Below are 23,073 nucleotides of genomic sequence, written 5' to 3' on the forward strand. Positions count from 1 at the left end.
CCCCCGACAACTCTACGTACATCGACCTGCTTCAAGAGCCCTGTCAAGAGCTTTGACAACTCGAGCTCGTACTCTCTCTCATGATCTTCGTCTTTTTCCTCTGAGTACCTCAAAATCACGGTGTAAAATTTCTGGGATTTTGACTTGGGCAATCTCGCCCTTGAGGATAGTGAGGTTGCAAAGTAGGTATTATAGGGGAATATGGTAAATGAGGAGGAGGAGGATGAAGAGGAGGGGGAGGGGGAGAGAAAGGGGGATGAGGAAGAAGAAAAGAGTTGGAGGACACAAGTGTGAAGGAAGGTTAGGGGTGAGGGACACGGGTGGATAGAGAAGAAGGGGGGTTGGGTTTGTAGGAGTGGGTCCCTCATTTAAAAAAGTTATTAAATGATTTTATTTTTTAATTTTTAATATTTAATTAATTTTTTTATAGGAATTGGGCTCCGCCTCAAGCCATGTCAGCATTTAATGGTCAATTTGATAGAAAAGTTAACGGAGGTCTGACATTACAACAAATTTATAAGTTAAGGTATGACACTGAAATGTTTTAAACATGAGGTGTGAAACTGTGATTGGCCCAATAGTTGAGGTAGTTTTTTTGTAATTCACCCTAAAACATTTATTGACTAAAAGTTCTTTCTTGTAATTTTAATGTGCTATTTTAAGTTTTATAAAATGTCAGGCTGTCGACCTTAAAAACTACCAATCCTACGTGGCGCGCATGCCGAATAATTAATAAACTAACTACATCCTTTGGCTATGTGCAAGGTGTGCCAACTCGTCGGCCGAGTTCGGTGGGGGAGTAAAATGTGTTGATGTGGCGTTGGGCGCGCTGCTGACTTCTTGATCTTGCGATTGCGGTCGAGGAAGGAATACGTCTCGGCCTTCGGGTTCTATAGCCTGAAGACAAGGCTGCTAGTTCTGCAAAGTTCACAAATTGTATGTTGTGTAAAACCATCTCACACTGGATGCATGTATGTCTCAGATTAGAGGTGAGGTGTATGGCTTATGTGAACATATAACACAACTGTAAATGGAAGGACAATTTATTTGTGGTTGTAGCTAGATAAGAATGAATGTAAAGGAATGAATCAATCAATAAAATTACCTAGAGTAGCAGCTATGATTTGTTCACTCAAACTCTCTGAAAAACATTCTCTGAAAATTCCTTTTGTTCTTTACCTTTTCTCTCATAAGTTTTTACTAGAAATCCATCACATAATAGTTTTAAAAGTTAGTCCAGTAATTAAACTGTATCGACATATTACATGGGTAATATGATAAACTGTTGATATGTCATGGGTAATATATCGTGCATAAAATTATCAATTACTGCCTGCACAACGTATCGACATATTACATGCATTTTCAACAATGTCAACGTATGTTAAAGAATTGATGTCCCACACTAGGAATCTGGTGCATAAGTTTAATTCTGTCAGACAAAAATTCTAGCTAAGGAAATATCATTAAACTTTACTGGTTTTACTACATATAAGTGCAAAATAATGACATCCATGTAAATCAAAGGCATTTGGATTCTTTATAAATAAAAAATAAAAAAAAAGGCCATTCGAATTCATATTTGAGCCGTACTGATATTGCCAACAAATTCTTCACAAACAATTCATGAGTGCATATTTGCTTACCAGTCTACTTAGTATCATTGAATGAGTTTAGATTTTGATGGTGGTAAGCAAAAGTATTCAGAAATATGTGGTGGTAGGTATACGGCCAACCTAACTAAAGCTGAAACTTTTGGGGCCATAGTGCGAAAATGAAAAATAAGATCATCTCTTGTACTAATTTTTAAAACCATGTATTAATGCCATAAACTAAAATTTATAACTCCGAATCATCAACAAAAATCATCAATTTACAAAAACTCATCGATTTTATTGTTTGACTATATTTGTCTCTTTTCTCTATTATTTTTGTTAAATTAGCTGTCCTATCATTTATAGGCTAATATGAAACCTGGCATGTGAATTTGATGTTGTTTGGCGTAACTCGTTTCAACTACGTATCTGCTGGCTGGGCTGCATTTGCAAAGCGAAACTGTTTGACAGGAGAAGTTCGCATGGTTCCACATCAAAGTGCTCCAAACACGACAGGAATTATTCATACGCAGTACTGCGGCAACTGATTCAACAAATTTGTTAGAAATGAGTAAGTAGTCCTGCCTGTAATTAGTAATTCTAAGTTGGCTTTGTGTTGTACTATTGGGTTTAAATTCCTGAGCGTGTAATATGTTGTACACAGAATCAAATTCCGAAAAACAAAAACAAGAATTTTTCAGTCACTTGACAAAACCACCTATCCAAAATTCAACATAGAAATGGAGGAAGTGCAGGTGGTCATCGTCGGTGCTGGTCCGGCCGGCTTAGCAACCTCAGCGTGTCTTAATCACCTTAACATTACAAATGCGGTACTCGAAAGAGAAGATTGCTATGCTTCTCTTTGGAAGAAAAAGTCTTATGATCGTTTGAAGCTACACTTAGCAAAGCAATTTTGCGAACTTCCCTATATGTCTTTCCCTTCAGATACACCTACATACGTCCCCAAGAATTTGTTTGTTCAATACTTGGATACTTATGTATCCCAATTCAACATAAACCCTAAATGCAACCGAAGCGTGAAGTCTGCTTTCTACGATGTGGATTTAGAGAAATGGTGTGTCAAGGTCGAGAACACGCTTTCGGGTGCGCAAGAAATGTATCTTGGGAAGTTTCTTGTGGTGGCAAGTGGTGAAAATAGCGTAGGTTATATTCCTCAAGTGCGTGGCTTGGATGGGTTCAATGGGTAGGCCATTCATTCAAGCAAGTATGAAAACGGCAAGAAATATGGTGGGAAAAATGTTTTGGTCGTTGGTTCTGGTAATTCAGGCATGGAAATTGCTTATGATTTGTCGAGTTCGGGAGCTAATACTTCCATTGTTGTCCGTAGCCCGGTAAAACTTCTGCCTGCCTTTTTCTCCCACACAAGGACAACTAAAGTTGTTCCTTTTTTTTTATGCTCCTTGAATGTGCACTCAAATTTGTATCGATCATCTTATTTCAAGTACATTAATATTTAAACTTTTGTAAACATCGCAGGTACATGTTCTCAACAAGGAAATTGTGTTCTTCGGAATGGTTTTGTTAAAACTCCTCCCAGTTACAATAGTCGACATGGTTGTCGTAGGATTAGGCAAATTGAAGTACGGAAATTTATCCAAGTACGGAATTCAAAAGCCAAAACAGGGACCTTTTTATCTCAAGGCTGCTAAGGGTCGATCCCCCACTATCGACGTTGGTTGCATTAAGAAGATTAAAACCAGAGAAATAACGGTAAAATAATTTTTAATGCATAATTTATATCTTCATTCTTTATCTTGCAGATTTATAACATTTACTTATGTTGTTGACAATTAAAATAATTAACTATCGATAAAAAATTTCATCAGGTCTTGCCTTCCATAACAAGCATAGAAGGAAATCTAATCAAATTTGAAAATGGCATCTATAATTGGTACGATGCTATCATATTTGCTACAGGCTACAAAAGCAGCGTTCTAAATTGGCTTAAGGTATGCGTTTATGTCTAATGTTTTCTTAGCATGTACCGAAGAATTGCTACTCTTTATGATATATACAGTCCAAATAACGTTGTTCATTATTTTCTTGTGAAGGATGACAACTGCTACTTTAACGACAATGGAATGCCACAAAAGAGGTTCCCAGATCACTGGAAATCAGAAAATGGTCTTTACAGCGCTGGGTTCTCAAGCCGTGGATTGCTTGGCATTGCACATGATGCACATTGTATAGCAAATGACATTAGTTCGTGTTTGAACTTACACTACAAGAAAATGGATTGACTTTGATGGATTATCAAGCGTGATACAGTAACATGGCATTCGTATTACATTCATGAATGTCATACTAACCTGCTGACATGATATTAAAGTTGAAGGATTTGTAACATTAATTCTTTACATTCTTTGAATTGATTTTTCAGCGAGTTAATTGATTCTTTGCATTTGTTTTTGGAAGTTGTACCTGCACTAAGTATTTATGTAATACGAATTTACCTGCATTGCATATGATCCGTCTTTTTTTTTTTAGAATTAGAAATTTTCCTCTTTATTCGCATGCAAATAGAGCTAATTAGCATAGCAGTCCGTTGGGATGTAGCTGCTTGTGGTAAGTATTGAGTAAATAGGAGAATGCAAGTATTGTCCTTCAAAAACCAAAAAAAAAAAAAAAAAAAAATTTCACACACTTTGTGTGTGCCCATATGCTAGTTTTTAATTAAACTATCAATATCTCTTTTAACCCAAATTTACTAACTAAATTACCCTCACAAACTCAATTCAATATATAAATTTGTCTTTACACCCATTTGGAATATAAAAACACAAAATCAATGTTCTACAACTCATTCAAGATTTGTCTCTCTAGCGACATGTGTGCTTAGCTGTCATATAATTCCTTTTATAAAATGTTGTAGAATACAATTATATCTGCTACCAAAAGATTCAAATTTGTTCCTAGGTTCATTATCTAATAGAATTTTTTTTCTCATGAGATTAACTATTCCACTCTTTCTTTGTTTCTTCAACCGGTATCCTCTTGCAGCTTCATAGCACATGAATGAAGTCTCTGCTGCAGACACCAACTTCATGCAGAGCGTTCTGCTGCAAACATTGAAGCATTTACCGAGGAGAAAAAAACAATCTCTTATATGCAAGCATCATGGAAAAGGCGCTGATTTTGTTCATAAAATTTAAATTCTTAAACACAAAACCAAAAAAAAAAAAAAAAAAAAATCAAATCAAATGATTTTTTTTTTTTTTTTTTTTTTTTTTTGTATAAATCGATTCATACTTTTTAGTTAGAGGATTTAAAACTTCAAAATCATCATCTATCAGTAAAAAAGAGTTTGCTTTTCTCTATGAAAGTGTCTTAAGGTTTTAGCTAGAATGAACGTTGTATAAAGATTGTGTGATGGTAGAGTTTGATTATTAGGTGGGTTTATTGATACATTTTAATTTGATTATTAATTTCATCTTATACTTGATGGTAATTATGGAATAAGGTAGAAAAGACAATTCACATTTGAAGTTTAAGTTGGGTGTAAAGAGAGGTTATATGGGTTCAAATAAAATTTTCCAAAAAAATATGAGGTGCCAAACAATCCTTAAAGACTATTTCTTCTTTTTTTGGGATGTTGCGTTCATAGTAGACCTGACATTTTCAACCTGATCCGTTAACCCGACACGACCCGTTAAAATTAGTATTCGAATGAGTGATAAACGAGTCGGATGGTTAACGGGTCAACTTGTTAATCACCCGTTAAATAACGGGTCATTTTGGATGAACTCGTGAAATCCGTTAACCATTCGTTCACACCCGTTAGTGAAGACTTTTGTGTAAATTCAATAGTCCTAAACCCAAATGGGTGGCCCTGTGCGGATCGAACGGCTGCAATCAGCTGGACGCGAAAAGAGACACCTCTCAGATTCAATCCCTCGCGCTCACCTTTGCTACGCCGCAATTCTCAACTTAGCTTTTGACATCCCACAAAGTCTGCAATTCTTCGAAATCCCGAACACCCACTCCGCCTGCAGGGGTGAAATTTGCAGAGGGAGACGAGGAATTGCCAAAGGTTGTTTTGTCCAGCGTCGACTTAATTGCATTTTTTGCACTCGTCCAAGCTTATCCAAATTAATTGTTGTATGTTGATTTTGCTCCTGAATCAAAGTTTTGTTTTTGTTTGAGCTTAATTGCATTTTGTTTTTTGTTTGTTTGTTAACCTGGTAAAAAAAAAAAAATATTGTTAACAGTTGAAACGGATGATTCGTTAGCTTAATGAGTTGGGTTTGGATAATCCATTAACTTAACGGATTTAGTTTGAATGATTCATCAAATTAACGGATCGGATTGGACCCAACCCAAATCCAATAAACTTAATTCGTTTACAGGCCTAGTTCATAGTATACATTCAACCTAATTAAAGGCAAGTAATTTGACTCGTTTAGCTAACCGAATTAATTGGACCTTTTTGGGGTAAAATTATGTACTCCAACACCCCACCCTCAAATCGATAAAACCTAGTGAATAGAGCTTTCCTTCTGCAAACTGGTAGTGCTGATTTGAAAGACCTTTGATTCAACGTCTATGGCTTCCGCTCCCCCGGAAAATATTAACCGGCCAATATTTTCTCCGACGACTCCCCATTTTTTCAAAATCGTTCTAGAGGACACTTCCAAAGACAGAAAATTTGTAAGAGTCTCTCTCTCTCTCTCTCTCTCTCGTCATCCATACATATGTGTGGCTACACCAAGTGAGAAAGTATTATCCGTTTCTTATGCGTGTGACAAATGTCCGCTGCAGTTATTTTATGATTTCGATTATGTTTGTTTATTAGCAACAAAAACGAAGACTTTTTTTTCACAATTTTTTGATCAGTTACTTGGGATGTTTTCTGCTATGCAGAGAATTCCAAAGAAATTTGTGATGAAATATGGTGAAGGAATATCAAATCCAGTATGTCTTAAGCTTCCAAGTGGTTCAGAATGGATAGTAGAACTTAGAAGATGGGATGGTGAGGTTTGGTTTGACAATGGTTGGCCAGAGTTTTCCAAATTTTACTCTCTAGATTGCGGTCACTGGCTGGTTTTTCGATATGAGGGGAATTCCAAATTCAATGTGTGTATATTTGATAAAAGTTGCACGGAGATTGAATATCCATTAACAATGCCAAAGATGGAACTAACTTCTCATGATGAATCTCGTGACGATTCCGCAAATGATTCTAGTGATGATTATGGTGATGATTTGAGTTACAAGTCCGGTGATGGTTCTGGTGATAATTCTGCTATGATCTTAGATAAATTTTTACCTTGCCCAAGAAAAACAAGGGAGAAATCTACATTGCCAAGTCCTCAGCCTCACAAGAAAAGGATAACAAGTTCGAGTGGTAAGCATTATAAAATCTCACCGGAAGTGAAACTAAAATGACATGTTTGTTTCTATTTGTATTACGTATTGTGTTTTCAGCTAATCTGTAATATCCTACTGCAAATTGTTTTACAGGAAAATGTGATTTTCCAACCGAAAAATATGGAGTCACGTCTAGCACTCCAAGTGGAGAGGTTGTAGCTCGTCGGAGAGCTATTGCTTTCAAATCACAAAACCCCTCTTTCATTGTTGTCATGAGGCTCAGTTATATCAACTCTGGGCTCTTGGTAAACTTTATAAAATTTTGTATTCATGTGTCAGTAAATAATATCATTAATATTCTCAATCTTCATTCCCTTTTTTACTTTCTCATTCATGCTATCCTTTGTTATTTTTGTGTTCCTTCCAGTGGTTGCCATCTGAGTTTTGCAAGCTACGTCCTATTAAGAAATCCTGTGAGGTCATTCTTCAAGTTTCGGATGGGAGAACTTGGACTGTTGATTTGAGATATGAAGAAGGAAAGGCCACATTCAGGCGTGGTTGGATGGACTTTGTTTGTGACAATAATTTGGAACTTGGTGACGTGTGTGTTTTTGTGTCAACTAGCAACGTAAAACCCTTATTTGATGTTTTCATTTTCCGCTCTAAAGAAGCTGCCAGTTGTAGCATTGATGAGGGAAAAACAGTGCCTAAGATGGAAGAATCTGATCAAGCAGATGGTGATTCTGTTCAAATCTTGGATGAGGATTCTACTGATGACTCTAGTGATGAGTTTAGTGAGGATTCTGATAACAATTCTAGTAATGGATCCAGTGATGATTCTTGTGAGGATTCTTATGATAATTCTGTTGTAATATTTGACAAATTTCCATCCCACCAAGGAAAAACAAGTAAGAAATCTTCATTACCATTTCCTCAGCCTCAGAAGAAAAGTAGAACAGCTACAAGCGGTAAAGCAGTCTAAAATCTAAGATAGAAGTGAAAACGAAAGAACATATATATGTTTCTACATAACCATATTATGTTCTTTTATTCTCTTCTTGTTTGTAATATTTTACTTTTTTTACAGGGAAATATGATGTTCCAACTGAAAGTGGAGGCAGTATAGCCCTTCAGAGAGCTACTGCTTTCAAATCTCAAAACCCTACTTCTTTTGTTGTTGCCATGAGTCCTAGTTACATCAGCTCTTATTTCTTAGTAAGCATTCCACGAACGTCCATGTTGAGCCATTAAGATTTCGTTTACTTATATCAGTAGAAGAATCATCAATGTTTCTTTCAAAGATTTTCTTACCTTCTCCTTTCTGCATTGTTTTCTTCGTTGTGTGTTCTTTTCAGTTTTTGCCGTCTGATTTTCACAAGCTACATCATATCAAAAAGTCCTGTGAAGTCATCCTTCGAGTTTCAAATATGGGAACTTGGCCCGTTGATTTGAATTATTTTTCAGAAGGAAAGAAGGCCAAATTCGGGCGTGGTTGGATGGAAGTTGTGCGTGACAATAACTTGGAAAGTGGTGATGTGTGTGTCTTTGTGTCGATCAACAACAGCGCTAAACCTTTATTTGATGTTGTCCTTTTCCGCTCTGGACAAGCTGCAAAGCGTACCAATATTGACGGGGAGAAAACAGTGCCAGCTGAGATGGAAGAAAATGTTGATGCAGCTGCTGATTCTGTTCAAAACTTGTAGCCTGGGACAAATTTCTGAAATGATTTCCTTTTGAACAAAAAATATCATATGTTTAGGAACAGTTTTTGCTTACCACTATCAATCCCGCTGTCTGCTCCCCTCCTAGTAGCTGGCCTTGTGTTCCACTAACCAACCAATGTTAACTTTAAAAATAAATGTTTTTTCAAAAAATTTAAGAAAATAAATTAAACATAACCAAAAATAAAAACAAGAAAACCCAATAGACCCAACCCTGAGAACCGTCCTCCCCCCTTCATCTCCCCAATTGTCTCTTTTAGGAATAATCTGGTAAATTTGGTTTTGTTTGTTTATCTCAGTCAACTAACCAATTGAACAATCATTCTTCTAAGTGCACTGCATGATGAATCAGTCGTTTCTTTGTGGTTTACTTATTTATTTATTATTAAACTGATGTAACGAATGGAGCTATAAATAATGTGTTCGAATTCTGATCGTTTTCACGTGAACCACCTTCTAAGCCTAAGTATTCCCCGATAACTTATTACATGCAAGGATTTCTTATGCATGACTATGAAACAGAGCAGAGGCCCTCCTTGGCATACAAATTGAGTTGTGACTATGATGATTGGATTATGACTTAAGTGTTGATAAACGTGCTTATTTTTATTAATGACACATTATTTAGTTTGTAAATTTTGTCTACAAATTTAATCTCTCTAGCATTACCCATTAGATATATGGGGTGTGGACTTCTCACACATTCATTGTTAATTTATGTCATTTGATCTTCTTTAATTCATTCGATCTGACAGTAGCAAATTAAGAGGATGTGTGAGAAGTAAAAAAATGTGTGTGGATAACACATTTCAAAATAAATACAATACTTTAATTGGACTTTTGATATTCTAAAAATGCTACACTTTCCAACCCCTTTTTTCAATAAACATCGCATTATCATGATTGAAGTTGACATTTTTGAAGTGCACATCGAGTTCTACAAAGGGATGAATGGTTTTTCAATACAATGAATATTGTGTATATAAAGTGAAGAATAATGTTAAGTAGATCAATTTTTTAGAGCATATTTGTAATTATGTGATGTTGCGTTACCAATAATAAATAAGCACGATAATCAACACTTAATAATTTAATAGAAAATTTTGTTTTAATCTCTATATAAGATTGTTCTTTCAACAGGCCAAATTAGATTAATGGTTCCCGTAATAAGATATTCGGAGAAGCACCGCCCTCTGCATCGGCACCATCGGCAGCCCGAACCTCATCGTCGGCCTCCTCGCCGCCAATTCCGCAACGTCCGCACCGTTCACATTGACGAGCGCCTTAACCTTTCGTCGGTGAGGCTGCATTCTGCCAATGGCTCCGACGACAACGTGCTTGATTTGAACAGCTTATCGGACGCCGGTATGACTGCTATCAGCGACAGATTACCCAGGCTCGAAAAGCTGACCTTAATCTGGTGCTCCAATGCCTCCAGCATCGGTCTAATTTTGCCGAGAAGTGTAAATTGTTGAAATCATTGGATTTGCAGGCGAGTGTTTGCTTAATTGGCTTTTAATCTCTTCTGTTATTGCTTTGTTAGGGTTGAATTTTAATGCTTGAAGTCTGCAATTCTTCGTTTGAATACTTAACTGGAAATTATTGGTACATTCCTAAATGGGTTTCTTTTGGGATAATGTGTTGCAGTCTTGCTTTCATTAAAGGTGTAATTTTTTTTCGTAAGCATTCGAATAATGTTATTCCTACATTTTTAAGATTACAGAGACAGAAAGAAAATGGCTAACAGAGAATAAATGTGTGAGAGCCTGGAGAGTGAGCCGAGAGGAGGTACAATAACAGACAGAAAGAGGGACAAGAGAAGAAGGCTAAAAAGAAAAGACTGGTTGGATACTTTTATCGCTACATTTAACTGAGGTTTAACAGAAATCTCATATTTGGGTTAAATTTGCTAATAACCTACACCATAAGGATTTAAATTCTAATTTTTTTTACCACATGGGTAATTTTCTGAATACCTTATAACCACGGGGATCATGAATCCAATTTGGCCTTTTTCAATAATACCATATGCAAGATTAAAAAAATTAAAAAAAGTCCTCCATGTCACATTTAATCATTTAAAAAAAAAATTAGTGCATTTTTTAGTTTCCCTATTACCCTTATTACTCTCCTAAAACCAATTAGAGAAACAAATATATAATTAATTTTTCAAGAATGCTTGATTAACTAGATCAATAAATAACATGTTCATTATAACAATAACATTACCATAAACGGTCATGTGTTATTCCAAACAAAGAACCCATAAAACTGAGAAACCATGATCAAACAAAAAAGGCAGAAAACTTAGAAACCAAATTCTCGTTGTATTCAGAAAAAAAAGAAAAGAAAAAAGGGCTTTTAGATGCCAAATTGAAGGTGAATCCAGAGATAAATGAAAAAAAAAAATACAAATAGAGAAAATAGAATGTGAAATCACAACCTAATTCACCGTACCGAATTGATCGAACCTACACTATATAGTACTTCACCAACCATACTGAATGGTAGGACCTAATTGACAGTACCCAAATAATGAACAATTTTGTGTGTAGAACAATATAGTGTACCTTTATTCTCAATGCATTCTTTTTTATTTTTATAGTTTCGGATTCAATAAATTAAAACTACATTGTCACATCCTGGCCCGGGCCCCTACCACATTCCGGGCTCGACTCCACCGTAGCACGATATTGTCCGCTTTGGGCCCCGACCACGCCCTCACTGTTTTGTTTCTGGAAACTCAAACGAGAACTTCCCAGTGGGTCACCCATCATGGGATTGCTCTCGTGCGAACTTGCTTAACTTCGGAGTTCTGATGGAACCCGAAGCCAGTGAGCTCTCATAAGGTCTCGTGCTAGGTAGAGATGAGAATATACATATAAAGCTTATAGGATCCACTCCCTTGGACGATGTGGGATGTTACAAAATCCAGAGATAAATGAAAAGAACAATTTTTTATTTAGAAAAAATGGAATGTGAATCATAACCTAATAGACCGTACCGAATTGATCAGACCTAAACTATATAACGTACCTAATTTATCGGACCTAATCTATCAGACCTAATTTATCGGACCTGGTGAACTAAAACATAAAAAATACAAATCGTACCAAATTGACTGTATCAAATCTATCGGACCTGAACTATATAACGTACTTAATTGACCGTACAAAAGCTATCGGACATAAATTAGTGCATTCTCCACACAATATAAAATTTGAATAAATATAAATAAAAAAAAAAAAACAAAAAAACAAAAAGTAGGTAGTTATAGACAATAAGGATGACATTTTTTAGATAATGAAGATGGATGTTACTTTTATGAGTCATAATGATGAAACTGTTACATTTTTCAAATTTTTATGGTGGAGGTTACATTGTAGACAATAAGGATGACATTCTTGTAAATAGTAGAGTAGTAAAACATGTGGTTTATTATTAGTGACATGCCATGGTGTATTAAAATGAAGGATCCTTTTTAGACATTGAAAACCTTCCCGGTTATATTCTAAAAATCATTTGTCACAAGCCATTATCTCTAAAAGCCTCATAATTTAATTATTAACAATCACATCATATGATTTATAAAATGTGGTTTAAACATATAGTTTTGCAGTATTACCTTAAAGTAAAATTTAGAATGGAAAAAAATTGAGTTATTAAACCTTTTTTTTTTTTTATCCCTCCATTTATTCACGACCATATATATTAACTCAACCAGTATGCAGCTTTCTTCCAAGAACCTGGTGGCAAAGCTTTGAAAAAGACAATTGAAGTGTCGCTATGGCTTCTGTACACGGGAAAACTGATAACTGGCCTCCCCATTTTTTTAAAGCCATCCTAGAGGACACTTCTAGCAACAGAAAACTAGTAAGCACCTCTCTCTCTCTCTCTCTCTCTCTCTCTCTCTCTCTCTCTCTCTCTCTCTCTCAGAAACGGGTCTCCGTCGATATGCTTGTGAAAGATGTTTCTTGCCTTCACTATGCTATTAAATAATATTGTTAGCCACAATATTGTTTGAGATGATTCATTTTTTAGCTACAAATATAGCCGATAATTCATCCTTTTAAATTTATCACCAGTTAGTTAACACGATCTCTGTTGTGCACAGAGTATTCCAAAGAAATTTGTGAAGAAATATGGAGATAAGCCTTCAAACCCAGTACTTCTTAAGCTTCCAAATGGTTCAGAATGGCCAGTAGAACTCAGAAGATGGGATGGTAAGGCTTGGTTTGACAATGGTTGGCCAGCCTTCTCTGAGTTTTACTCTCTATGCTACGGTCACTGGCTAGTATTTCAATATGAAGGGAATTCCAAATTCAACGTGTTCATATTTGATAGAAGTTGCACAGAGATTGACTATCCACAAGCAATGCCCCAGATGGACTCAGCTGATCAAGATGATGATTCTGATGATGATTTAGACGATTATTCAACCCATAGGGGCAAATCTACATTGCATTGTACTAGGCCTCACAAGAAAAACAGAACAAGTTCAAGTGGTAAAGCCTAACTCAACATCAACTTACACTATTAAACATAATGTGGTTGTGGTTCCATATCGTAGTTTGATCATTCAACTTTCGTCAAATGACATTCGAGAAGTCATTGAAAAAGTTGAAAAGAAATGAAAAATTGCCAAACCTGTGTTTCTATTTTTAATACATGTTATTTTGTTCTCTGCCATTAAGGGTTTACTTGTAATGTTCTATATATTGCAATCTTTAACAGGGAAAGATAATTTTCCCGCTAATAAACGTGGAGAAGGCAAATCTAACACTCGAAGATTCGAGAAACAAAGACCTGGGTATGTTGGGAGGATGAATCCATTGACTAAGAATGGAAAAGCCATAGCTCTTGATAGAGCTGAGGTCTTCAAATCTCAAAACCCTTCTTCTTTCCATGTTGCCATGAAGCCAACTTATCTTCGACGATTCTAGTAAGGTTACCCTTCGAGTTTCGGATGGGAGAACTTGGCATGTTGATATGAATTACGATAAAGGAAAATCCAATTTCACTTTCTGTAGAGGTTGGTTGGAATTTGTGCGTGACAATAATTTGGTATTGGATGATGTGCACGCTTTTGTGTTGAATACCAACAACACTAAACCTTTGTTTGATGTCGTCCTTTTCCGAGCCCATGATGATGGGGAAAAAACAGTGCTTGTGATAGAAGAAGGTGATTTTCTACCCTGCCCAAAATCGGAGGGGAGATCTCCAATAGCACCGCAGTCCCACAAGAAAAAGAGAACAAGTTGGAGTCCAAAAGCTAGAGCTGGTCCTGAGTTTTTAGGAGCCTGGGACAAAATTCTAAATTGAGTTCCTTTTGAAGACACCCTCACAAGTCACAAGTTTCACTATATCTAACTTTGACAATTTGGTGAAATGTCCTTGTACCACTGGTTTTTATGGCTTTCTATTTTTTTGTTGTTTCGCTTAGCCAAGGACATTTTCAGACTCCTTTCTTTAATTGCGTGATGTAATGGTGTTTTTCTTTTTATTGGTTTTTGAATTCTCCTTTTGTTCATAAAAATTTACCTTTCATGTAATTATTAGCTATATCAAACTAACAAAATGAAATATGCATTGCTGCTGTTTAGTATTCGCAAAACTAGCATAAAACTATTTGGACACTCTTGCATGTATTAGAGTGTCTATCAGCAAATATGTCAGTTTTGTATATTTAAATAACATCACGTGTTTACTATTAATATTGTAGTGTCACTTTGGTGCTTTGGCAGTGTCAAATGCAATTCCGGTGTTTTGCGTGATCGTTGGTCGATGTGCAGAGTCACTTGCGTGGCGACAATATGTGTTGAGCTACAAGGGTTTGAATTGTTGTTTTCTTCGGGTATTATTTATTTTGTATATGGATACTTTTTAAGGTCAAGGTTACGAATTTGGACAATGTACTTTTTACTTAAATATACCATGCTTAGTTCACGTATGTCCTAACTTACTAGGCTTTTTTCATGATACATCGTTGTTTAATTTAAAAAATGCTCGTTCAAAAGATTAAACTTTGGAAGTTGTAACATCTTTTTTGTTAATGAGGTCTATAAGAATGAAAGAAAAATTCTAATGCTAGTGGAAATATTCCACCATATATAGAAGAAAAATAATGTTACGAGCGTGCATGCGCAACATGCTTGATGGAAATAAACTTGTACCTGTCCAGCACTGCGGTCCTTCATTTTTATCTTTTCTTTCTTCTGAGATTACGTAAACAAAGGTGTATGCCGTAATCGGAATTCAATTCCATAAATTGATTCCGATTACGGAAATGTAAACGTGCCATAAATCATTTCAAAGTCTGGTAGCAGACAAATAAACTTCACAGCCATTTAAAGGAGGTGGATTGTCTGCCCTCCCATTTCCATACTTATCCCATGCCCTTCTGTTTTTGTGGTCACAGTTAAGCCACGTTAACATTTTATATTCCTATTACTTTTTGTTTTATTATTTCTATAAAAAATTAATATAAAATGTTGACGTGACTTAACCGTAACCACGCATCACATGAGGGCATGAGGAGAATATAAAAATGGGACGGCAGACAATCCACCTCTCCATTTAAATGCCTTAAGTTTTTCGTTTTCTTTTTGGTAAGAACATCCACTAACTAATATTTTTCTTTTTCTTTTTATATTGTTCAATCAAATATTTTGAAATTTTTTCTATATTTTTAGTTGGCTTTTTTTAAGGTAATAAAATATTGGATAAATTACAAAAAATTACTTCAACTATTGGTCCAATCACAGTTTCATACTTCATGTTTAAAACATTTCAATGTCATACCTCAACTTATAAATTTGTTGCAATGTCAGACATCCGTTAACTTTTCCGTCAAATTGACTGTTAAATATTGACGTGGCTTGAGGTGAGACCCACTTCCTATTAAAAAAATTAATTAAATATTACAACAACAACAACAACAACAACAAAGCCTTTTACTACTAAGTGGGGTTGGCTATTCTGTATCATATCCTCCGTTAGATCCAAGTACTCTAAGTCTTTTCTTAGAGTCTTTTCCAAAGTCTTCCTAGGTATTTCTAGGCCATGGACCTCTGTCTCGTAGTCGCATCTTCTAACAGGAGCGTCAGTAGGCCTTCGTTGCACATGTCCAAACCACCGTAACCGATTTTCTCTCATCTTTTCTTGAATTTCGACTACTCCTACTTTACCTCATATATCTTCATTCCTAATCTTATCCTTTCTCGTGTGCCCACACATCCAACGAAGCATCCTCATCTCCGCTACACCCATTTTATGTACGTGTTGATGCTTCACCGCTCAACATTCAGTGCCATACAGCATCGTCGACCTTATTGTCGTCCTATACAATTTTCCCTTGAGCTTCAGTGGCATACGACGGTCACACAACACACCAGATGCACTCTTCCACTTCATCCATCCAACTTGTATTTTATGGTTGAAGTCTCTATCTAAATCTTTGTTCTCTTGCAAGATAGATCCTAGGTAGCGAAATTGGTCACTCTTTGGTACTTCCTAATCTCTGATCCTCACCCTAACTCATTTGGGCCTCCATTTGCACTAAACTTGCACTTCGTATATTCTGTCTTTGATTGACTTAGGCGAAGACCTTTAGATTCCAACACTTCTCTCCAAAGGTTAAGCTTCGCATTTACCCTTTCCTGAGTTTCATCTATCAACACTATATCGTCTGCGAAAAACATACCCCAAGGAATATCATCTTGAATATGTCCCGTTAGCTTATCCATTACCAATGAAAAAAGGTAAGGACTTAAAGATGAGCCTTGGTGTAACCCTACAGTTATGAGGAAGCTTTCGGTTTGTCCTTCATGAGTTCTTACGATAGCCTTTGCTCCATCATACATATCCTTTATAACTTGGATATATACTACTCGTACACCTTTCTTCTCTAAAATCCTCCAAAGAATATCTCTTGGGACCCTATCATACGTTTTTTCCAAATCTATAAAGACCATGTGTAAATCATTTTTCATATCTCTATATCTTTCTATTAATCTTCGTAAGAGATAGATTGCCTCCATGGTTGAGCGCCCTGGCATGAACCCAAATTGGTTGTCCGAGACCCGTGTCTCTTACCTCAATCTATGCTCAATGACTCTCTCCCAGAGCTTCATCGTATGACTCATTAGCTAAATACCTTATAATTCATGCGCTTTTGTACATCACCCTTATTCTTGTAGAGAGGCACCAAAGTGCTCTTTTGCCACTCATTTGGCATCTTCTTCGCTTTCAAAATCCTATCGGAAAGGTCTGTGAGCCATGTTATACTTGTCACTCCGAAGACTTTCCACACTTCGATTGATATATCATTTGGGCCCACTGCTTTTCTATGCTTCATCTTTTTCAAAGCTAAACAACCACTTATTCCTTCCTAATTCGACGGTAAAAGGAGTAGTTTCTACACTCTTCTGAGTTACTCAACTCCCCCAGAGAAATACTCCTTTCATGTCCTTCATTGAAAAGATTATGAAAACAACCTCTCCATCTATCTTTGCCCGCATTGGAGAGGTTATTAAAAACAAAAAAAATAAAATCATTTAATAATTTTTTTTAAATGGAGGACCCACACCTACAATCTCATCCCTCTTCTTCCCTATGCACCCGTGTCCCCTACCCCCAACCTTCCTTCACCACCAAAACTAGAACCCCACCATGACTCTCCCTCGTCTTCATCCTCCCTACTTGATCGTCTTCTCCACCCAGCCACCTCTGCCAAATTCCAGTCAAGTCTTCCTACTTCTGCAACTCTCCAAAAACCCTTAAATGCCCATCAAATCCTAGCCTAATTACTTCATCCTTCAACTCTTTTCTTCTTCTCCTATGGGCTATGAGAATTAAGGCTCAGACGAAGCCTACCTCTCTCGTCGTCACTGTCTTTTTTGCAGATCGTCTCCGTCGCCGCCTCTGCCACCACTATTGCAACAACGCCAACCGACGCCAATCCCCTTTTTGCGCCCTCACTGTATCGCTATCTCTGAAATCGTAGCTTGACCCCCGACAACTCCACGTACATCGACCTGCATCAAGAGCCTTGTCAAGAGCTCTGACAACTCGAGCTCGTACTCTCTCTCATGATCTCCGTCTTTTTCCTTCGAGTACCTCAAAATCCCAGTGTAAAATTTCTGGGATTTTGACTTGGGCAATCTTGCCCTTGAGGATAGTGAGGGTGCAAAATAGGTATTATAGGGGAATATGGTAGAGGAGGAGGAGGAGGATGAAGAGGAGGGGGAGGGGGAGAGAAAGGGGGATGAGGAAGAAGAAAAGAGTTGGAGGACACAAGTGTGAAGGAAGGTTAGGGGTGAGGGACACGGGTGGATAGAGAAGAAGGGGGGATGGGTTTGTAGGAATGGGTCCCTCATTTAAAAAAATTATTAAATGATTTTATTTTTTAGTTTTTAATATTTAATTAATTTTTTTATAGGAATTGGGCTCCGCCTCAAGCCACGTCAGCATTTAACGGTCAATTTGATAGAAAAGTTAACGGAGGTCTAACATTACAAGAAATTTATAAGTTGAGGTATGACATTGAAATGTTTTAAACATGAGGTATTAAACTGTGATTGGCCCAATAGTTGAGGTAGTTTTTTTGTAATTCACCCTAAAACATTTATTGACTAAAAGTTGTTTCTTGTAATTTTAATGTGCTATTTTAAGTTTTATAAAATGTCAGGCTATTGACCTTAAAAACTATCAATCCTACGTGGCGCGCATGCCGAGTAATTAATAAACTAACTACATCGTTTGGTTATGTGTGGGGCGTGCCAACTCGTCGGCCGAGTTCGGTGGGGGAATAAAATGTGTTGATGTGGCGTTGGGCGCGCTGCTGATTTCTTGATCTTGCGATTGCGGTCGAGGAAGGAACACGTCTTGGCCTTCGGGTTCTAGAGCCTGAAGACAAGGTTGCTAGTTCTGCAAAGTTCACAAATTGTATGTTGTGTAAAACCATCTCACACTGGATGCATGTATGTCTCAGATTAGAGGTGAGGTGTATGGCTTATGTGAACATATAGCACAGCTGTAAATGGAAGGACAATGTACTTGAGGTTGTAGCTAGATAAGAATGAATGTAAACGAATGAATCAATCAATAAAATTAGCAGCTATGATTTGTTCACTCTAACTCTCTGAAAAACACTTTCTGAAAATTCCTTTTGTTCTTTACCTTTTCTCTCATAAGTTTTTACTAGAAATCCATCACATAATAGTTTTAAAAGTTAGTCCGGTAATTAAACTGTATCGACATATTACTTGGGTAATATGATGATAAACTGTTGATATGTCATGGGTAATATATCGTGCATAAAATTATCAATTACTGCCTGCACAACGTATCGACATATTACATGCATTTTCAACAATGTCAACGTACGTTAAAGAATCGATGTCCCACACTAGGAATCTGGTGCATAAGTTTAATTTTGTCAGACAAAAATTCTAGCTAAGGAAATATCATTAAACTTTACTGGTTTTACTACATATAATATCATTAAACTTTACTGGTTTTACTACATATAAGTGCAAAATAATGACATCCATGTAACTCAAAGGCGTTTGGATTTTTTATAAAAAAAAAAAAAAAAAAAAGGAAAAAAAAAAAAAAAAAAAAAGGCCCTTCGAATTCATATTTGAGCCGTACTGATATTGCCAACAAATTCTTCACAAACAATTCATGAGTACATATTTGCTTACCAGTCTACTTAGTATCATTGAATGAGTTTAGATTTTGATGGTGGTAAGCAAAAGTATTCAAAAATATGTGGTGGTAAGGAAAAGCATTCAGAAATATGTAGTGGTAGGTATACGGCCAACCTAACTAAAGCTGAAACTTTTGGGGCCATAGTGCGAAAATGAAAAATAAGATCATCTCTTGTACTAATTTTTAAAACCATGTATTAATGCCATAAACTAAAATTTATAACTCCGAATCATCAACAAAAATCATCAATTTACAAAAACTCATCGATTTTATTGTTTGACTATATTTGTCTCTTTTCTCTATTATTTTTGCTAAATTAGCTATCCTATCATTTATAGGCTAATATGAAACCTGGCATGTGAATTTGATGTTGTTTGGCGTAACTCGTTTCAACTACATATCTGCTGGCTGGGCTGCATTTGCAAAGCGAAACTGTTTGACAGGAGAAGTTCGCATGGTTCCACATCAAAGTGCTCCAAACACGACAGGAATTATTCATACGCTGTACTGCTGCAACTGATTCAACAAATTTGTTAGAAATGAGTAAGTAGTCCTGCCTGTAATTAGTAATTCTAAGTTGGCTTTGTGTTGTACTATTGGGTTTAAATTCCTGAGCGTGTAATATGTTGTACACAGAATCAAATTCCGAAAAACAAAAACAAGAATCTTTCAGTCACTTGACAAAACCACCTAACCAAAATTCAACATAGAAATGGAGGAAGTGCAGGTGGTCATCGTCGGTGCTGGTCCGGCCGGCTTAGCAACCTCAGCGTGTCTTAATCACCTTAACATTACAAATGCGGTACTCGAAAGAGAAGATTGCTATGCTTCTCTTTGGAAGAAAAAGTCGTATGATCGTTTGAAGCTACACTTAGCAAAGCAATTTTGCGAACTTCCCTATATGCCTTTCCCTTCAGATACACCTACATACGTCCCCAAGAATTTGTTTGTTCAATACTTGGATACTTATGTATCCCAATTCAACATAAACCCTAAGTGCAACCGAAGCGTGAAGTCTGCTTTCTACGATGTGGATTTAGAGAAATGGTGTGTCAAGGTCGAGAACACGCTTTCGGGTGCGCAAGAAATGTATCTTGGGAAGTTTCTTGTGGTGGCAAGTGGTGAAAATAGCGTAGGTTATATTCCTCAAGTGCGTGGCTTGGATGGGTTCAATGGGCAGGCCATTCATTCAAGCAAGTATGAAAACGGCAAGAAATATGGTGGGAAAAATGTTTTGGTCGTTGGTTCTGGTAATTCAGGCATGGAAATTGCTTATGATTTGTCGAGTTCGGGAGCTAATACTTCCATTGTTGTCCGTAGCCCGGTAAAACTTCTGCCTGCCTTTTTCTCCCACACAAGGACAACTAAAGTTGTTCCTTTTTTTTTTAAGCTCCTTGAATGTGCAATCAAATTTGTATCGATCATCTTATTTCAAGTACATTAATATTTAAACTTTTGTAAACATCGCAGGTACATGTTCTCAGCAAGGAAATTGTGTTCTTGGGAATGGTTTTGTTAAAACTCCTCCCAGTTACAATAGTCGACATGGTTGTCGTAGAATTAGGCAAATTGAAGTACGGAAATTTATCCAAGTACGGAATTCAAAAGCCAAAACAGGGACCTTTTTATCTCAAGGCTACTAAGGGTCGATCCCCCACTATCGACGTTGGTTGCATTAAGAAGATTAAAACCAGAGAAATAACGGTAAAATAATTTTTAATGCATAATTTATATCTTCATTCTTTATCTTGCAGATTTATAACATTTACTTATGTTGTTGACAATTAAAATAATTAACTATCGATAAAAAATTTCATCAGGTCTTGCCTTCCATAACAAGCATAGAAGGAAATCTAATCAAATTTGAAAATGGCATCTATAATTGGTACGATGCTATCATATTTGCTACAGGCTACAAAAGCAGCGTTCTAAATTGGCTTAAGGTATGTGTTTATGTCAAATGTTTTCTTAGCATGTACCGAAGAATTGCTACTCTTTATGATATATACAGTCCAAATAACGTTGTTCATTGTTTTCTTGTGAAGGATGACAACTGCTACTTTAACGACAATGGAATGCCACAAAAGAGGTTCCCAGATCACTGGAAATCAGAAAATGGTCTTTACAGCGCTGGGTTCTCAAGCCGTGGATTGCTTGGCATTGCACATGATGCACATTGTATAGCAAATGACATTAGTTCGTGTTTGAACTTACACTACAAGAAAATGGATTGACTGTGATGGATTATCAAGCGTGATACAGTAACATGGCATTCGTATTACATTCATGAATGTCATACTAACCTGCTGACATGATATTAAAGTTGAAGGATTTGTAACATTAATTCTTTACATTCTTTGAATTGATTTTTCAGCGAGTTAATTGATTCTTTGCATTTGTTTTTGGAAGTTGTACCTGCACTAAGTATTTATGTAATACGAATTTACCTGCATTGCATATGATCCATCTTTCTTTTTTAGAATTAGAAATTTTCCTCTTTATTCACATGCAAATAGAGCTAATTAGCATAGCAGTCCGTTGGGATGTAGCTGCTTGTGGTAAGTATTGACTAAATAGGAGAATGCAAGTATTGTCCTTCAAAAACAAAAATAAAAAAAAAAATTTCTCACACACTTTGTGTGTGCCTATATGCTAGTTTTTAATTAAACTATCAATATCTCTTTTAACCCAAATTTACTAACTAAATTACCCTCACAAACTCAATTCAATATATAAATCTGTCTTTACACCCATTTGGAATATAAAAACACAAGGTCAATGTTCTACGACTCATTCAAGATTTGTCTCTCTAGCGACATGTGCTTAGCTGTCATATAATTTCTTTTATAAAATGTTGTAGAATACAATTATATCTGCTACAAAAGATTCAAATTTGTTCCTAGGTTCATTATCTAATAGAATTTTTTTTTCTCATGAGATTAACTATTCCACTCTTTCTTTGTTTCTTCAACCGGTATCCTCTTGCAGCTTCATAGCACATGAATGAAGTCTCTGCTGCAGACACCAACTTCATGCAGAGCGTTCTGCTGCAAACATTGAAGCATTTACTAAGGAGAAAAAACACAATCTCTTATATGCAAGCATCATGGAAAAGGCGCTGATTTTGTTCAAAAATTTTAAATTCTTAAAAACAAAACAAAACGAAAAAAAAAAAAAAAAAAATCAAATCAAATGATTTTTTTTTTTTTTTTTTTTTTTTTTTTTTGTATAAATCGATTCATACTTTAGTTAGAGGATTTAAAACTTCAAAATCATCATCTATCAGTAAAAAAGAGTTTGCTTTTCTCTATGAAAGCGTCTTAAGGTTTTAGCTAGAATGAACGTTGGATAAAGATTGTGTGATGGTAGAGTTTGATTATTAGGTGGGTTTATTGATACATTTTAATTTGATTATTAATTTCATCTTATACTTGATGGTAATTATGCAATAAGGTAGAAAAGACAATTCACATTTGAAGTTTAAGTTGGGCGGAAAGAGAGGTTATATGAGTTCAAATAAAATTTTCCAAAAAAATATGAGGTGCCAGACAATCCTTAAAGACTATTTCTTCTCTTTTTGGGATGTTGCGTTCATAGTAGACCTGACATTTTCAACCCGATCCGTTAACCCGACACGACCCGTTAAAATTAGTATTCGAATGAGTGTTAAACGGGTCGGGTGGTTAACGGGTGAATTCGTTAATCACCTGTTAAAT

At 36.2% G+C, this 23,073-nt stretch overlaps 3 protein-coding genes and 1 pseudogene across 3 annotated transcripts; all 4 read left to right on the forward strand.

Moving 5' to 3' along the window:
- The first annotated feature begins 2,335 nt into the window (after positions 1–2,335).
- LOC148690756 (putative indole-3-pyruvate monooxygenase YUCCA11) lies at positions 2,336–3,856 on the forward strand (annotated as a pseudogene).
- Positions 3,857–6,060: 2,204 nt separating this feature from the next.
- Positions 6,061–8,687, forward strand: LOC137716387 (B3 domain-containing transcription factor VRN1-like). The gene is made up of 6 exons (XM_088686546.1): positions 6,061–6,263; positions 6,477–6,960; positions 7,077–7,228; positions 7,351–7,891; positions 8,011–8,138; positions 8,279–8,687. The coding sequence occupies exons 1-6, from the start codon at positions 6,159–6,161 to the stop codon at positions 8,624–8,626; spliced, it is 1,758 nt and encodes a 585-aa protein (XP_088542672.1). The 5' UTR covers positions 6,061–6,158; the 3' UTR covers positions 8,627–8,687.
- Positions 8,688–12,397: 3,710 nt separating this feature from the next.
- On the forward strand, positions 12,398–14,345 carry LOC137716204 (uncharacterized). The gene is made up of 3 exons (XM_068455655.2): positions 12,398–12,517; positions 12,759–13,149; positions 13,379–14,345. The coding sequence occupies exons 1-3, from the start codon at positions 12,431–12,433 to the stop codon at positions 13,585–13,587; spliced, it is 687 nt and encodes a 228-aa protein (XP_068311756.2). The 5' UTR covers positions 12,398–12,430; the 3' UTR covers positions 13,588–14,345.
- A 5,724-nt stretch (positions 14,346–20,069) lies between these two features.
- Positions 20,070–21,591, forward strand: LOC137716481 (putative indole-3-pyruvate monooxygenase YUCCA11). The gene is made up of 4 exons (XM_068455970.2): positions 20,070–20,681; positions 20,828–21,061; positions 21,178–21,300; positions 21,403–21,591. The coding sequence occupies exons 1-4, from the start codon at positions 20,070–20,072 to the stop codon at positions 21,589–21,591; spliced, it is 1,158 nt and encodes a 385-aa protein (XP_068312071.2).
- Positions 21,592–23,073: the final 1,482 nt, after the last annotated feature.

Source organism: Pyrus communis, chromosome 15 (genome assembly GCF_041283825.1).
Source record: "Pyrus communis isolate YQ-2024b chromosome 15, ASM4128382v1, whole genome shotgun sequence".
NCBI lineage: Eukaryota > Viridiplantae > Streptophyta > Magnoliopsida > Rosales > Rosaceae > Pyrus > Pyrus communis.

What these genes read in the sequence shown, in the direction of transcription:
- LOC137716387 (XM_088686546.1), top strand. Translation starts at nt 6,159, where the DNA reads ATGGCTTCCGCTCCCCCGGAAAATATTAACCGGCCAATATTTTCTCCG. An exon ending in AAGGATAACAAGTTCGAGTG is followed by an intron (nt 6,961 to 7,076) that starts GTAAGCATTATA and finishes ATTGTTTTACAG; the next exon opens with GAAAATGTGATTTTCCAACC. An exon ending in ATATCAACTCTGGGCTCTTG is followed by an intron (nt 7,229 to 7,350) that starts GTAAACTTTATA and finishes TGTTCCTTCCAG; the next exon opens with TGGTTGCCATCTGAGTTTTG.
- LOC137716204 (XM_068455655.2), top strand. Translation starts at nt 12,431, where the DNA reads ATGGCTTCTGTACACGGGAAAACTGATAACTGGCCTCCCCATTTTTTT. An exon ending in CTTCTAGCAACAGAAAACTA is followed by an intron (nt 12,518 to 12,758) that starts GTAAGCACCTCT and finishes TGTTGTGCACAG; the next exon opens with AGTATTCCAAAGAAATTTGT. An exon ending in AAACAGAACAAGTTCAAGTG is followed by an intron (nt 13,150 to 13,378) that starts GTAAAGCCTAAC and finishes AATCTTTAACAG; the next exon opens with GGAAAGATAATTTTCCCGCT.
- LOC137716481 (XM_068455970.2), top strand. Translation starts at nt 20,070, where the DNA reads ATGGAGGAAGTGCAGGTGGTCATCGTCGGTGCTGGTCCGGCCGGCTTA. An exon ending in TTAAAACCAGAGAAATAACG is followed by an intron (nt 21,062 to 21,177) that starts GTAAAATAATTT and finishes AAATTTCATCAG; the next exon opens with GTCTTGCCTTCCATAACAAG. An exon ending in GCGTTCTAAATTGGCTTAAG is followed by an intron (nt 21,301 to 21,402) that starts GTATGTGTTTAT and finishes TTTCTTGTGAAG; the next exon opens with GATGACAACTGCTACTTTAA.